The sequence below is a fragment of the Garra rufa genome, chromosome 7, assembly GCF_049309525.1.
Source record: "Garra rufa chromosome 7, GarRuf1.0, whole genome shotgun sequence".
Taxonomy (NCBI): Eukaryota; Metazoa; Chordata; class Actinopteri; order Cypriniformes; family Cyprinidae; genus Garra; species Garra rufa.
Window position 1 is genome coordinate 2405235 of NC_133367.1, and position 17583 is coordinate 2422817.

Sequence of the window (17583 nt, forward strand, 5' to 3'; positions counted from 1 at the left end):
CACAAGCCGCTGTGACTTCCGTAAAAATGTAACATCAGATCAACTCACCGCCTTCAGTCACCACCCCGAGCACCAAACACCTTTGTTTGCCAAACCCCCAGACAACATCGTGTCCATGCTATTGCTGAGCAACAACAACATGAAAACAAGTAGGCATTCTGGAAAACAGTCAAGGTAATGGAAAATAAAGTTATTTCACCTCATTTACCAGTTTCTATGTTATTTAATGACATCATTATTACTGAGAAGTCTCGGATGGCCTCACTTTTAAACCATCACTTTACTAATGCAACCCATACAGTTTCAATGTCCAACTCTAATCCAGTCTCAATGGACACTTCAGTTACAACCTCAGCAGATGCCCAACTCTCTCCATCAAGCAACAATGGCTTCTCTTTTATGCCTCTTTCCACCTCTGAAGTCCAGGATGAACTCACCAAGCTGAACACAAACAAATCTGCTGGCCTTGATGGTCTTGATCCCATGTTCTTAAAAGCAGCATCCCGCATTATTGCCGCCCCCATCACAAGACTATTTAACATGTCCCTACAGCTCTCTGAGTTCCCTATTGATCGGAAATCAGCCATAATTTTTCCCCTCTTCAAAGGAGGTTCTGAATCTGATCCAAATTGTTATTGCCCAATTTCCATCCTACCATGCCTTGCCAAAGTTCTGGAGAAGCTTGTCCAAAAACAGTTAAATGATTTCCTGGATTAAAAAATCATATATTATTTGACATGCAATCTGGTTTTCGGACAGGTCCTTGATGAGGTAATTACAGCATTAGACAACAAACAGGTCTGTATTGCCACCTTTATAGACCTCGCCAAGGCCTTTGACTCTGTCGATCATAGGATCCTCTTACATAAGCTTTCCAGTATTGGTCTGTCCTCCTCTAGCTGTGCTTGGTTTGCCAATTATCTCACCAACCGTGCCCAGCCGTTGCTACTTAGACTTTGGCTGATTGTGGGGTGCACAGGTGTCTTTATGACAGCTAACGACCTCAAACAGGTGCTACTAATTTAGAATCATGAGCAGAGTGTAGCTGGACGATTTAAAAGCAAAATAACAGGTCTTTTGAGGGTCAGAAATCTGGCTGATAAGCAAGTGATCAAATACTTATTTGACACAGTAATTCACAAATAAATTGTAAAAAAAAAATATATATATCATACAATGTGATTTCATTTGAATTAACGAACTTGAGCGCGCAAAAGACCGCAGGTCATGTGACAAGAACCAACCAATCAGATTCATCCTTTCCCTTACTAACCTTGAAAGCACTGCCAAGTTGGAGAAACAGCTTGTCATAGCTGTACACAACCCATTCTCACTCCCGAGGCGTCAAAAACTGCAGAACGGTCAAGTGCCTTCCGCGTCATATATGAGACGCCAAAGGTCGCCCTAGGCGTCAGTTTGTCGACGCGTAAAGAACTCCACTGCTTTCAATTGCTTGACTTATGAACAATGGAGTTATCATTGGAGGACCACCAGGGGCGGTACTTTTTCCCCAATGCCAACAACTCCACACGGATTAAAGACAAGCGATAAAAAATTGGATTAAAAAAATGGATTTAGATCGCTTCAAGAACCATAAAGGTAAGGTTTCCGTCTCGTATAATCATCGATTTATGAATGAAATTTTGATATTTGTCTGTCGTGGGAAAGGGATCATGTAAAAAGTCCACACTGTTAGCCTGACCATATTTTTTTTTACCATAGTAACTGACCCTCGACCATGTAATGTGTAGTCAATCCCTTACGAAAATTACCATGTTTTATTGTAGTAAAAGTATTGATAACCACAGTTTTACTACAAATGCCATGGTTAAACTATGGTTAGCAAAATTAATTTGTTGTTACCATGGTTTTACTACAGTAACCATGTTTTTTTTATTTTGTTTTATTTTGTAGTATTACCATGGTTACCCACATGTAAAAAATAAAAAAAACACACATAATACTGTAATACAGTATAATACATGGTTCAAAATCTATAGTATTTACTACAAATTACTATAATACTTTTTAATGTGAGTAATTTTTGTAAGGGATGCTCAGTAACCACAATATATACCATGCTTCTCCAATTTTAAATGTAGTTTTATTGTGGTATTTCTAGTTAATGCACATAACCACAACATTTAATATGGGTTTACCTCAGTAAGTGTAGTTTTACTGTGGTATTTGTAGTAAAAGCACTTTAACAACAACAATTACTATGTTTTACCACAGTAACTGTGTTTTATTGTATACTATTTGTAAAGCACAGAAACCACAATGCTTTCTACACCTTTAATACCTTTTTGTGAAGTGATTGTAATTCCATTTTTTTTCTGTCTTGCAGTTACATCAGATCACATACTCCACAACAACCAAAACAATAATCCAAAAGCTCTCTTACGAAGCCATCTCTTGTAAAAGTCCTGTTTCTCTCTCTCTCTCTCTCTCTCTCCCACGATTCATTTACACATAGTTTTGCTCTCTCTCTCTCTTTTTGGTTCATCATAACCTATTTTTAAAACTCAAAATTAAATTGTGACCTTGAACTTGAAAGTTGAAGCTCCCAATGCTGATCGTGAAGAAGCTGCCAAGGAGGCTGAACAAGTCCTTCAAAGGTTCAACCCTTCACAGGTAATGTTGAACACATTTAGTTATAACCAGTTTGCTTTAATGAATGCATCCTTATTTTATGTGTTGTTAATATTTTTCCTTAGAGTCCTTCCTCTCAAATCTCCTTTTGTCACAGATCATTTTTAACACACGGTCTCAGCATGTATATATTTCTCTTTGTTTCAGCTGAAAAGGAAGTCCAAAGGAAAGCCTGTCATGGGATTTGAATTCGACCATCTTGTGCATTTATGGAGAAGACCAAAAGCTGCTAAGGCAAAGACTTCCAATGGTACGTCTGTGTTGGTCTGAGCACCTTGACCGAACTTAACTGCAGTTACATTTTGAACAGCATGTGATATTTTTTAAACTTTGGTTTACATACACAGCGGCCCCATCAGGAAGAACCCTCAGAAAAGTCTCTTGTCAAAGTAGTAATAATTCATACAATTTACCAAGTCAGCAAATTCATATGATATTGTACAAGCATATTCATACATAATTCTATGACTTTTACTCCTATTGCTGATATTGGCCATTGCCTCAACTCTCTTTGTAAGTAGTCAGAGTGTTTGTATCATAAAGTCCATTGTATTCTTTATTAACCTTTACAAATTGGCGCAGCATCTTCCCGTTCCACCAGTATGTGATATCTGTCTACATCTCACAGTCTGGCTTTCTTTCCATGATCATTTTCTATTGAATACATCAAAGAAGCAAGAGTCTGGAAATGCTAGTTCAACTTGTCACGTGACAAATCAGATCTGCAATTAATTTGGCCAAATCAGATCACTTAAAGCTGTTCGCACCAAGAGCAAGAACTATAATGAGAATTATTTTAGCTGTTTATTTTTCACACCAACAGACAGTAACATTCTGTTTACCGTTATACATGCTGCAGTTATGTTGTTGTCCACCATTTGTTGTTGTTAATGTTTTTATTGTTCATCATGTGATAAATTCTCTTTCTTCCTGTCTTGCAGGATGTTACACAGATTACTTAGTCCTTCTCCATCAGCTCTCCACAACCCTTCCACATCGTTCTCTCTCCGGTGACACATCTGCTGTCAGTCGTTTACTGCCAACTTTCACTCTCAGCATTTCTCTTTTTGCTATTTAACCATTTTAATTGGTCTCACATTTAGTCACAATAGAAGCAAACACTGATTACAGGAGATATATTTTCAAAGGTAATAATTGTAAAATATTGAAATATAGTTCTTAATAATTTTTTGCCAATTTGTTTGTTTAAGGGAAGAAAATATATGTTTAACTGGAGCCTCGAAACTCCCAGTTTGTAAAATATAATTTAGCATTATATAGCATTTTCTGTAAAAATATATTTTGTTTTATTTTTGAATATTATACAATTTTTTCTATTTTTTTCTAATGTTTTTTTTTCTATTGCATATTTGTTAGTTTAATATTTGTTTCTGTGTACCTATTAATTGCTTTATCAATTAGTCATTGTTTTAAGTTGTTGTTTCACTATAATTGATTGCCTCTATGCACATGCATTTTTTTTTATAATCAACTGCTTTTTGTTTTATTTTTTTTATAGTGTTTTCATATGTTTGTCTTGGAAAAGTTTGATATATCAATAAACATTGGGAAAACAAAATTTGTGATTCATAATGTTAATTATTTACCTTTATTAAAATGTTAGAGAGGCAAGCATGTTTGAATGTTTTCATCAGAGGTGTATTTTTATTTTTATTTTATGTAATTTTTTTAACTTTTATCAGTTATTCTTAACAGTATGGAAATTTTGGGTTTAAATTGTTTACATTAATATTAGTGTAATCAATCTATACAACGGAAAATATTATGCCCTTGTTGAAAGAAAAAAATCACTGCAATCAACAAATTTGTTGCTGCATCAGGTTAACCCCACTATTCAGTCTGTTGTTGCAGTTTTATATTAAGTGGGGACAAATAAACGGATTATCTGTCCATTCACCAAAAGAACGGATGTGTGACGCCTCTGTTCAACTGGGCTGCCATTGGCTTTGAAGTTCTCTTGGCACTCACAGAACTCGCTGTGATTGGACTATCATTTAACCCAAATTAAAAAACGCTCAATGTTGCAAAGTACGTTTTGCTATTATTATTATTACTTCAGTAATACTTTCAGTTAACAATGCAGTGTTGCTATGTCGTGAGAAATGTCCTCTTTACCGAGATCCTAACCCTAAGCATAACTTAATTAAACTACAAAAAACAGCGCCATGTTTTTTGCGTTCAATCAATAGAATGGCAGATGCTTATGGGTAATGTAGTTTAAATGTTTAATAATGAAATTGGGGAAAATACAATCTTTTTTTATAAATGGATATTTAAACATGTTCATTGTGCAAACATCTATAACATATTTGAGAGGTAGGCTGAAATTTTGTATTTTACTAAGATCACTTATTTAAACATCTTTATAACATATTTCCATATATGCTTTAAAACTGTTTAACATTATTTAGTAAACATGGCATAAGTAGTTGTCCTGCCAGTTTTCTCTTTGACACTATAATTAGCCATTTGAAATGTTAATTTTCTTTACTTTTTCAGGGGACTCCAGTGGACCCCTAGGGATAGAATGGCAGTAAAATATACACAGATGATCTATTCTTATCATGGAATACAAACTGTGCTATCACATTTTTTGCCATATTGATTTTCTTTTTAACAACTTGTCATCATGTAAGTTGCAAGTCATAGTTATCTTTATAAGAGTAAGAATATACCCCATAAAAAAATCTACACAATTTATGTCATTAGATCAAGGATAAGAAAACAGTGTTGACAGTGAACAAAGACACTAATTTAAACAACCAATGTGTCATTCAGTAAGACAAGGTACAGACAGTTTGTGGTTTATGGTGCAAAAGCCATAACATTTATGCAGTTCAAAGATTTTTAATATAAAAGATCTAATTTGTAATTGGTAAAAATCTGTGTCATATATGTCTCGTCTTTGTTCTCCTCAAGTGTTGGACATCAGCAATGTGCATGCTCATCTTGCTTATAATACAGTACAGGATTCATGTTGATCTTTCCCTGGTATCATCCTCAGTTGTACATGAAGTGCCTGTAGCAATATAGTCCATGCAGTCTGTTCTAATTCATCTTTCAGCCTTTGTTCGTGTCTTAATTAAAACACTACAAAATTACCAAATTTACCAAACACCTTAATACAGAATATTCACCATACTTTATCCAACACCATGTACAATACTTTATCGGAGGATACAACATAGAGACAACTAAAGTATCATATTAAGACAAATGATATTCAAAAGAAATCCAAATGTGTTACATTAAAACCATATTATTTTAATCAGATGAAGTCACCCAAATGCATGTATGGTGAAATGTCCTGAGCATCATAAAATCACATTTAGTTTCTTGCTCATCATCAGACAAACAACTGACGAACAAAAGACGTGACCAATTCGAACCAAGTTACTTTATTGTCACAATACCATGAATGTAAGTGTACAGTGTACAGGAAATCCTTTTGTGCAAAGTCTGCAGCATTACAGTATGGATGACAAGAATTGAATATATATGCAACACACACACACACATAAAAAGGACTCAACACAGGTAGAGAATAATATATGGTAAATATTTTACTATACTGAGAGAACAAAATGAGAACAATAATAAGGAATTAAATAATAATACAATAATAAGGAATTAATAAAAGTGAATTAAAATAATAATTTAAAATATAATCACAACAATAGTACAAGGAATGTAATTTTAAAAACGATTTTAAAATGGTTTTAAAATGATTTAAACATTTAAGAATAAAAATGATTATACATAACATACAGTGTAATCAGTTCTGACATAGCACAGTGCTCATTCAGTAAATGCACAGCTAAGCAGATGTGTTCTGAGTCTAGATTTAAATATATAGACTTACACCCTAATACAATAGTGAGTGAGTAGATGAGTCCAGTCATCGTAACTGATAGACTGCAGTACATATGAAGTTGTTGTGATGTGTTACTAGTGCAAGTTCAGTTCAGTCTGATTGCCTTTGGAAATAACTTGTCTTGCAGTTTGCTGGTGAAGGTTCTGCGATAACATCTGCCTGATGTTAATGGTGAGAGCAGTCCATGGCCTGGGTGGCTGGTGTCTCTGATGTTCCTCCTCACACACCACCTGGTGTAGATGTCCTAAAGGGACAAAACAATTTAGAATGTGGTAAATCAATAAACAATATATGTTTTTTTTAAATTCATAATTGTTGCACTGGACTTACCATTAATTCCTTTTGGAGGTATGGGCCAAAAGAATCCCTCCACAACTATCTTGCAGTTGAGTTGTGAAGTTTACGTTTATGGACCATAACATCTGAAATTTCACAGTACAGTTCGCAAATGCAGTTTTCACAGCAGATAACTGGTAGGCTCAGCCTGCAATGCTGCACTTGGTGACCATTAAATTAATATCTTCATCAACTGACTTCATCCTCCTTCAAACAAAAAGACAATATAATAAATTAACAATAATTCTAGAGAAAGAGTGTTGGTAAAAAGGTGCAGGTGTTAGTACTCACCATATTTGGTCATTTCCTGCCCAGATTCCAAAGATGAAGGCACAGTTGATTGGCTCATTCTAGGAGCTATAAAAAAGATGGATATGTGAAAAATTATAACTGCTGTCTTTTGAGAGATCAACATCAAATGCTGTACCACATATAACTGCATTGCTTGAATACAGACATACCAATGGCATAGTGCAACTTTTCAGCTCTCTGTCTTTTCTGTTTGAGCACAAGAAGACCATGTTCATTCCTCACTTAAGGCCACTTCACACCAAGAAGGAGTCCACACCACAGCTATTTAACATTAAATAAAACAGAGAAACAATATTGTTGGAATCTCTTTCAGAAAAAAAAAATGATGAACAAAATCCAGATGATGAACAATAAAAACATTGACATCCAATAAAGTTTAAAGAGCATTTAAATGGCAGATAACAAAACCACAACATGCGCTTATAATAAACAGAATGTTACTGTCTGTTGGTGTGAAAAATAAACAGCTAAAATAATTCTCATTATAGTTCTTGCTCTTGGTGCGAACAGCTTTAAGTGATCTGATTTGGCCAAATTAATTGCAGATCTGATTTGTCACGTGACAAGTTGAACTAGCATTTCCACACTCTTGCTTCTTTGATGTATTCAATAGAAAATGATCATGGAAAGAAAGCCAGACTGTGAGATGTAGACAGATATCACATACTGGTGGAACGGGAAGATGCTGCGCCAATTTGTAAAGGTTAATAAAGAATACAATGGACTTTATGATACAAACACTCTGACTACTTACAAAGAGAGTTGAGGCAATGGCCAATATCAGCAATAGGAGTAAAAGTCATAGAATTATGTATGAATATGCTTGTACAATATCATATGAATTTGCTGACTTGGTAAATTGTATGAATTATTACTACTTTGACAAGAGACTTTTCTGAGGGTTCTTCCTGATGGGGCCGCTGTGTATGTAAACCAAAGTTTAAAAAATATCACATGCTGTTCAAAATGTAACTGCAGTTAAGTTCGGTCAAGGTGCTCAGACCAACACAGACGTACCATTGGAAGTCTTTGCCTTAGCAGCTTTTGGTCTTCTCCATAAATGCACAAGATGGTCGAATTCAAATCCCATGACAGGCTTTCCTTTGGACTTCCTTTTCAGCTGAAACAAAGAGAAATATATACATGCTGAGACCGTGTGTTAAAAATGATCTGTGACAAAAGGAGATTTGAGAGGAAGGACTCTAAGGAAAAATATTAACAACACATAAAATAAGGATGCATTCATTAAAGCAAACTGGTTATAACTAAATGTGTTCAACATTACCTGTGAAGGGTTGAACCTTTGAAGGACTTGTTCAGCCTCCTTGGCAGCTTCTTCACGATCAGCATTGGGAGCTTCAAGTTTCAAGTTCAAGGTCACAATTTAATTTTGAGTTTTAAAAATAGGTTATGATGAACCAAAAAGAGAGAGAGAGAGCAAAACTATGTGTAAATGAATCGTGGGAGAGAGAGAGAGAGAGAGAGAGAGAGAGAAACAGGACTTTTACAAGAGATGGCTTCGTAAGAGAGCTTTTGGATTATTGTTTTGGTTGTTGTGGAGTATGTGATCTGATGTAACTGCAAGACAGAAAAAAAATGGAATTACAATCACTTCACAAAAAGGTATTAAAGGTGTAGAAAGCATTGTGGTTTCTGTGCTTTACAAATAGTATACAATAAAACACAGTTACTGTGGTAAAACATAGTAATTGTTGTTGTTAAAGTGCTTTTACTACAAATACCACAGTAAAACTACACTTGCTGAGGTAAACCCATATTAAATGTTGTGGTTATGTGCATTAACTAGAAATACCACAATAAAACTACATTTAAAATTGGAGAAGCATGGTATATATTGTGGTTACTGAGCATCCCTTACAAAAATTACTCACATTAAAAAGTATTATAGTAATTTGTAGTAAATACTATAGATTTTGAACCATGTATTATACTGTATTACAGTATTATGTGTGTTTTTTTTATTTTTTACATGTGGGTAACCATGGTAATACTACAAAATAAAACAAAATAAAAAAAAACATGGTTACTGTAGTAAAACCATGGTAACAACAAATTAATTTTGCTAACCATAGTTTAACCATGGCATTTGTAGTAAAACTGTGGTTATCAATACTTTTACTACAATAAAACATGGTAATTTTCGTAAGGGATTGACTACACATTACATGGTCGAGGGTCAGTTACTATGGTAAAAAAAATATGGTCAGGCTAACAGTGTGGACTTTTTACATGATCCCTTTCCCACGACAGACAAATATCAAAATTTCATTCATAAATCGATGATTATACGAGACGGAAACCCTACCTTTATGGTTCTTGAAGCGATCTAAATCCATTTTTTTTTAATCCAATTTTTTATCGCTTGTCTTTAATCCGTGTGGAGTTGTTGGCATTGGGGAAAAATTACCGCCCCTGGTGGTCCTCCAATGATAACTCCATTGTTCATAAGTCAAGCAATTGAAAGCAGTGGAGTTCTTTACGCGTCGACAAACTGACGCCTAGGGCGACCTTTGGCGTCTCATATATGACGCGGAAGGCACTTGACCGTTCTGCAGTTTTTGACGCCTCGGGAGTGAGAATGGGTTGCTGTACAGGAACAACCATTTTTAAATGAATTCAATAGCAGAGCTACTGCAAGCGGGTTTCAATGCTGGAAATCCAGTTATCCTTTGCTGAAAGTCAGCGTCTTTATGGAGAGTGTAGGTCATGGTGCAACGGCAGATGCCCCAGGAGCGCAAGCTACAGAGCAGTTTGGAAAGAAAGAGACAGCTGCGCGACTCACGTTTTCCACGCGTTTTAAGTGCCAAAAGCTGCGCTAATCATTCCAGTGTGATCAAACGCTTCAGTAACCAGCTTATATTGATCAGAACTCTACAAAGTTTATTTAGAAGTAAAGACTTGCCGAGTCAGGGTTCAAGTCCAAGTCAAGTCTCGAGTCAAAGTCTAAGTCGAGTCGCAAGTCTTCTTTGATTATGTCAAGTCAAGTCACAAGTCATCAAATTTGGAGTCCGCAACTCTGGTTGTGAATAAACAAAACGATGACAATTAAATGAAGATTAATACATACAGCCACAGCACAGCTGTAGGAATCATCCATACGCTCAGAGGTGGAGAGAGACTGATGCTGAGATCAATTAATGAATTCCAGAGGTGGAAAGAGTAATAAAACATGCTCAAGTAAAAGTACTGTTACTCCAATGAAATTTTACTTAAGTACAAGTAAAAGTACTGATCAAAAATCTACTCAGGTAAAAGTAAAAAGTAACTAATTTAAAACTCTGAGTTTTTTTTTTTTAACAGCAAAATATAAGGTATAAATCTCAATCTGGTTGTTTTTAATTGAGGAAACAACTTTACAAATTTAAGTGCAATAAAAACAAATTAATAAAATACAAAAAATAAAACAACCATATAAAACATTTAGGGAATTGGTCATTTTAGCGCAAATGATCCCATAAAACCTTAAACATCACAACCGCTGAATGTGGCGTAAACTGTGGATTCACTAGAGCAGTGTTTCCCAAACTTTTTTTCTGGGGACCCACATTTTAAAGTCGATAAATCCTTGTGACCCAATAAACATTAGACCCATATAGTTCATATATCACGAAGAGAATTTATGCATTAACAAAATATGTATGACCATTTTTAAGGTCATGCTTCCACTTAACTATTTAAAAGAGATACAGATATTTGACAAAGCACATTTTTTTTATTTAAGTAAACTGCAGATTTGCAGAAAATGTTGTTTACCACAAACACAATATTTATCCGTTATTTTGATTTCAAATCAAAAAGTGCTTTTTCAGCATTGTGATCCTCTTTTATCACAGTACACTAATACAATAACAGACATATTCACGTTTAAACTCAATAAAAACAACGTATTATTCAATGCACTTGACTTCTAGATTTGTATATTAAGTTCAGGCCTGATAGTGGAAAAAATTCCTGAGCCTGAACTTTTTTTTCCCTTGCCCCCCGAGGTGAGTGGGGTGGAGGTACTATGTATGCGACGCACTTTTAACACATAACTTGTTGGTTCAGTTCAGTCAGATAAAGGTTTTTTTTTTTTTTTTTTTACAAAAAAAGCTTATAGATTGGCATTTCAGCCTTTATCCCATTAAAATGAATAAATCAAGTATATAATGCATAACATTTATTTAAAACAATGTCCTAATTGTTTAGATTTTTAGAAAGCACATTAACTTCTTTCACATTTACAACTCTGTGTTTGCATAAAAAACATTGGTCGAGATTTGCAATAATCTGACCAAAAACAGCTAAAAATTTGGACGTGCAAATTAATTCTATGTCACGAGGGGGCGCTTTAGGAGCGCTGAAATATTACGGTTTCCCTAAGAATGGCTGAAAGCAAAGCAGCATTAACGCTGTTTTATCAGTCATGAAATGAAAATGCCAACGACACGTTTCTGAGGACAGTCGCTTCCCTTCAGATACATTCATATAAAGACAACAGTGCCGCGTTTTGATTTTGAAAGTGCAGTGAGCATATTTATTCAATGAAATCATTGCCTCTTAAAGTTTAATCCAGCTCTATCGCGATTCTCGTCTTTCCGTCCCCAAGTGTAAGACCTCTTAAAATAATTAATCCTCTTCTTTTACTATTTAAAATATTTACCACTTTTTATGGCCTTAAATTTGATACAACTAAATTGAGTTTTAAGGACCCCATGAGCCCTCTACTTCAGGACAGCCCGTCGGGCAGCCGGTCAAATAATGTTGGTAGCCCGACTGGAAAACCCAATAGCTCCGGGACGTCGGGCTAGCGATTTTGCGAGCCCTGTAAATATGCCTTTATCGAAATCCTTAATGTCTTCCCCTGGCTTCATAAACATATCCATGAATTACGGTTTGAGTTGCCAGTAGGAGACAATTGTACAGTATGGGAGCTAAAAACACCTTCGCGCATGGAGCATTGCCTTAACCTGTATCAATCTATTTGACAAAGACACAAGGCCCGCCCCTTCCCTACTTCTGATTGGCTCATCGGCTAGAATGTGACTTGTTTGAGTCGTTGAGCGTCAAGCTGCTCTCTGACCTGCACATCTCAGAGAAATGACAGATCAATATCCGCGAACCTGATTTTTTTTTTTCCCCCGCAGCCACAGTACGCCGGAAATCCGGCGTGGTGCCGGAACGCTATCACCCCTGTAAGTTGCTCAAGCAAGTTGCAACACATTTAAACACAGCATAGGGAGGCTATAGCTTCCTTTTTTTAATTAAAAATTGGGCTATCAAAAAATATTTTAATTAAAACTTACCACAGACAGAAACAGTCGGCTCTCATGCTTTTCTTTCGCATTAAATCTTTATTAAAAACAATCCTTTTAAAGAACTTTTCTACCTGGACAAGTGCACGTATTATGTTCCCTTTTTCTTTAAAACTGCATTTTTGCTTATTTTAAACCTAGCCAAAAAGCCACGTGTTGACTGTGAAAAAGTGGATTTCATTTATATGCATTTATGGGACATTTTCGTGTCAATCCATGTTCATTTATACAGCGAACAATGCGCTGTCACTTTAATTCAGCGCTTGCAGCACAGCAAAAAAATAGACTCTGCCGAAATGATCGCTACTCTACTGCAAACGCACTGCTTCTGGGACGTAGCCTACTGCTGGACAGCAACCGCGTGCAGTGTGAACGCTCCAATAACATGGGTGCGAAAAAAAATACGCAACGCATACGCAATGCAGACGGAGTATGTGTGAAACAGGCGATGCAGAGCGCGGCTAAAGAACAACAACAAAAAAAGAAAGCAGAAGAAGAAGAAAACGACGAGCTCCCTCGTTCGGCTAATAGGTGAACTACACATATAAATTTTAATCAAGAGTATATAGCGCACTGAAAAAGAGTGCTCGACTTGGCGACCCATACAAAATCTCCCGCGACCCACTTGTGGGTCGGGACCCCGCCTTTGGGAATGACTGCACTAGAGCATCCTTTTGTTAAACACTGAAACAGAAGTGTAATACTAAATCAAAATGGGTCAGGGACATTCAAGTATTTAGGAAAAAACTGTGCCATTGTCAGATAACAGACCTTTCAAATAACAAACGTCTAAGAAACAACATTGTAGTTTATTATTATTATTATTATTATTATTATTATTAATTTAATTACCCTGCCATTCTGTCTTAACAGTTCATACTTAATCTATTAACTTTCTTTTTTTCTGTTTGTTTATTAAATTTTTTTTATTTTTTACTCAGTAACAGGTAAGATTTAAAATGTAGTTAAGTATAATACTTAAATCAAAACATACAAAAATGGCTAAATTTAAAAGCTACTTTAAAAAGTCGAAGTACACAAATAAACTACTTCTGCTAGATGTTTGTGGTTGCTGTGGGTGTCTGTAATTTTTGAGTGAAGCATTTTTTTTTTTCATTTTCCCTCCTGCTACGAGCAGCTCGCTATTTGTTATCAACCTAATCATTTGAAAATGTAAAATCAGCGAAAGCTTGTTGATTTTCGGTGACGATAAAGAAGACTGACGTGTGAGCGTTAGGATTCAACAAGATAAATATCAGTTCAGTCTAAATAAAGTCAGAGTGCCTTCAGACATTTCAAGCATCACTATCGTGGGCTTTTCAACAAGAAAATGTTCCTCAAATTAGTTTGGTTCTGCTTGTGTTTGTGGCGTCTGGTTGGTGAGTTTGAATTGTGTTTTTATTGCTTTAGTCGTTTCTGTTCTGGTAACATGTAATTACTGGTTAAATTAGTCAGAGAGGATAAACACTGCTGGAAACGATCTTATATAGAAATAAGAATACACATGAAGCTCAAGAATGCTATTTTTAGTTAGTAGTAAAGTCTTTCTATACAAAACTAATTGTCCTTTCATTCATCATCTGTCTTTGTCAACTGCATGATATTATTAACTTCACATTTAAATTATTACGAGTATTTTAGTGAAACTTTATCAAACCAACAAACCAAAAACTCCCTGTTCTTTAGGTGTGTTTTGCTCTAGATCAGTGCGAGCACTGGAGGGACGTTCAGTCACTCTAAACTCTGGTTTTACTGAAATGAAGGATGATGATCTGATTCAGTGGATGTTTGAGAAATATTTAATAGCGGAAATCAATGTACTGACCGACAGCATCACTGTATATGATGATGCTTATAAGGGGAGATTCAGAGACAGACTGAAGCTGGACAATCAAACTGGATCTCTGACCATCACAGACATCAGACCTGAACATGCTGGACATTATAAACTACAGACCAAGTATATGAGGAATGATTTCCATGTCTCTGTTCATGGTGAATTAAACATTGGTTTTGGTTTCACTTGTTTAATATTTCAATCAATAAAAAGATGCAGTTATTAATCTACACAATTTTGATTTCGTTGTTCGACAACATTATTTCAAATTTAAATATCAAATTATTTTCTTTAGTAGTAATCTGTGACAAGCCCCTCTTTCTGTGTGTTCTCTCTGTGTTGCAGGGGAAAAGTATGTGTTACTGAAAACAGGAAATTCAGTCACTCTAAACTCTGGTCTTACTGACATTTTGAATAATGATCTGATTCAGTGGATTCAGTGGCAGTTTTGGAATGATAAACTGATTCAGAGTATTGGATATAAAAACGTTTTAGTAGCTGAAATCAATGTAACGGCCAACAGCATAACCATATATGATGATGTTCTTGATGGGAGATTCAGAGACAGACTGAAGCTGGACAATCAAACTGGATCTCTGACCATCACCAACACCACAACTCAACATACTGGGGTTTATGAACTACATCTTAGCCGACCAGTAAGCATAACTTTTCGTCCAACTTGCTATGGTGAGTTAAATATTTGTTTCAACTGCTTTATTTGTTAATCGCCAGATATTAATGCAGCATTTTGGTTCTTTTGTGCTTTATTATTATTCATTTGAAATTTGAATTTCAAACAATTTACTGTCATAAAACAACAAACAAGTCTTAATCAGTCACAAACCCTCTTTCTGTTTATTTTCTGTGTGTTTGGTGATACAGAAGAAATATCAGTGATGGAGGGAGAGTCAGTCATTGTAAAATCTGGTCTGATTAAAATGATGGATTCTGATGTGATTTGGTGGTGGTTTAGAACTACAAGGATTTTAGTAGGTAAAATCTGGGTAAACAAAAGCATGACTGTAAATGATGATGTTCTTGATGGGAGATTCAGAGACAGACTGAAGCTGGACAATCAGACTGGATCTCTGACCATCACAAACACCACAACTGAACATGCTGGACGTTATCAACTACAGCTCAACAAACTGATGAAGCATTTCAATCTGACTGTCTACAGTGAGTTAAATATTGGCTTCACTTCTTTTATTCATAACAACGTCAAAGTAGATGAATCATTTTACAAATTAGCTAAAATAAGTAATTAGCTTATTTGCTTTCAATATTATTATTTTGTGTTTCTACTATCCAGGTTCATGTTTCTTCTTCATCCTGGTGAATATCTTCATTCATCCTCATTTCTCTTTGTTCTCTTATGTTTTCAGCTCATCTGCCTGTTCCTGTCATCAGCAGAGACTGTTCATCTTTATCATCATATTGTTCATTGGTGTGTTCAGTGGTGAATGTGAGTGATGTGACTCTCTCCTGGTACAAAGGAAACAGTGTATTGTCCCGCACCAGTGTTTCTGATCTCAGCATCAGTCTCTCTCTACCTCTGGAGGTGGAATATCAGGATAAAAACACCTACAGCTGTGTGCTCAACAATCCCATCAGCAACCAGACTCAACATCTGGACATCAGCAAACTCTGTCAACCATGTTCAGGTACGACAGCACTGCTGATATTAGTTGATGTCGGCGCTGATATTACTATTTATCGACTGAGCTGATCTCAGTTTGATGTTTTTATTCCTCAGACTCTGTCCACTGTTGTGGTTCTACTGAAGCTGTGATCCGATTGGTCCTCTCTGCACTGGTGGGCGTGGCTACTGTATTTTTTCTGGTTTATGACATCAGATCCAGAAGAGCTGAACAGGATCAAGAACATATTCACACATAAATCTAAATTACTTTTTTTTTTTTTTTTTTGCGAATTTGTCTTGCAGCTATTTTATATTTAATATTTAATAATCTTATTTTTTTCACAGGCTTTATATTCTGCTGGCATTGGTGCAGCTCATTTTCAAATGCGCAAAGTATCAAATGTGAGTTTCTCATGATAAATACTGAAGATTACTAAAAATGCTCAAGTTAGATTCAGTATAACAGGTTTAGTGCTTTAATGTACCGGTCGTACTGGTCTTTTTTATTATTGTATGGATTCAGTTTGAAGGCCGTGTTTAGATGTCTCTCAGAAAACACACCCACTTTTCTGTCCATCTGTATTTGCTTGTCTTTTTCAGTAAATTTTTCAAGTCTCTCCATGTTTTATTACAGTTATGTCGAGCGCCTCCTCGTGGAATACAGTAGTTATTTTTAATGTAACTTAACATGTTTTAAATGTTATTAAGCTCACTATACCGACTTATTACGATCAAATTATTTGTGTGGCTCTGCAAGATTTTTTGAAGCAAACATATACAGTTAAAACATGACTTCTATTATTGTACGGAATAATGTACATTAATGTAATAAGTTCGTTTATGGACACTTTTCAAACGCGGTTCTAGGAAGCAGAAGTCTAGCAAGTACTGTTTTTTCCCCCCATTTGTTCAAACGTTCAATGTTCAATCTATGATAGCGTTTCCAAAAGAGTAAATGTAGAGAGGCTGATTATAGCAGTCAGAAGAGAGAAAGATGTCAAATTCCCAGTCACTCCCTCAGAAAACACCCTCAGCAGTGTTTAACTAGCTTTTCATTTGCAATGTAATGCCAAGGCAATATAACGCATATACATATGCTTTTTTAAAATAGGAAACAAGATGCAGGACGTTAATAACAGTAGAAGCGCGTCATCGCAGTCTGTGAATGTTTCTTCTCTCGACGGTTCATCCAGCAGGAGGCGCGGCTCGTTAAATTAACTCCAATCACTCATATCGATAAAAAAAGCACACAAATTGCACAACGAATGAGGATTTAGAACAACGTGTTGAATTAGACTAAAGAAAACAAAACTACACAATTTTAACGAAGACTAATTTAGCAAAGAAATGACACAGAACAAACAAGCACGCAATCCATTAAAGGCAAGGAATGCGCGGAGACTTCTTGGCACGGATCCAACCGCACTAAGGTCACTAGAAGCACAGAAGCACAATACAAACTCACGGCGATTTTCACCCTGCAATCTACACACAAAAAAAAAAAAAAAGAGCGGAGTTACAAGTGACAAAAAAAAAAAAAAAAAAAAAAGGTCTTTTGTTTTTTATTGCTTCTTTTGTCCTTGGATAAAGC

At 35.6% G+C, this 17583-nt stretch overlaps 1 protein-coding gene across 1 annotated transcript; it reads left to right on the forward strand.

Moving 5' to 3' along the window:
* The first annotated feature begins 330 nt into the window (after positions 1-330).
* Positions 331-16249, forward strand: LOC141338934 (uncharacterized). The gene is made up of 8 exons (XM_073844548.1): positions 331-610; positions 2558-2634; positions 2800-2902; positions 3594-3662; positions 14693-15037; positions 15233-15529; positions 15736-16014; positions 16107-16249. The coding sequence occupies exons 1-8, from the start codon at positions 331-333 to the stop codon at positions 16247-16249; spliced, it is 1593 nt and encodes a 530-aa protein (XP_073700649.1).
* The last annotated feature ends 1334 nt before the right edge of the window (positions 16250-17583 follow it).

Coding starts and splice junctions, on each gene's coding strand:
- LOC141338934 (XM_073844548.1), top strand. CDS start 331: ATGGACACTTCAGTTACAACCTCAGCAGATGCCCAACTCTCTCCATCA. Junction 15,038..15,232: donor TTTTCGTCCAACTTGCTATG/GTGAGTTAAATA, acceptor TTGGTGATACAG/AAGAAATATCAGTGATGGAG. Junction 15,530..15,735: donor TTTCAATCTGACTGTCTACA/GTGAGTTAAATA, acceptor TTATGTTTTCAG/CTCATCTGCCTGTTCCTGTC.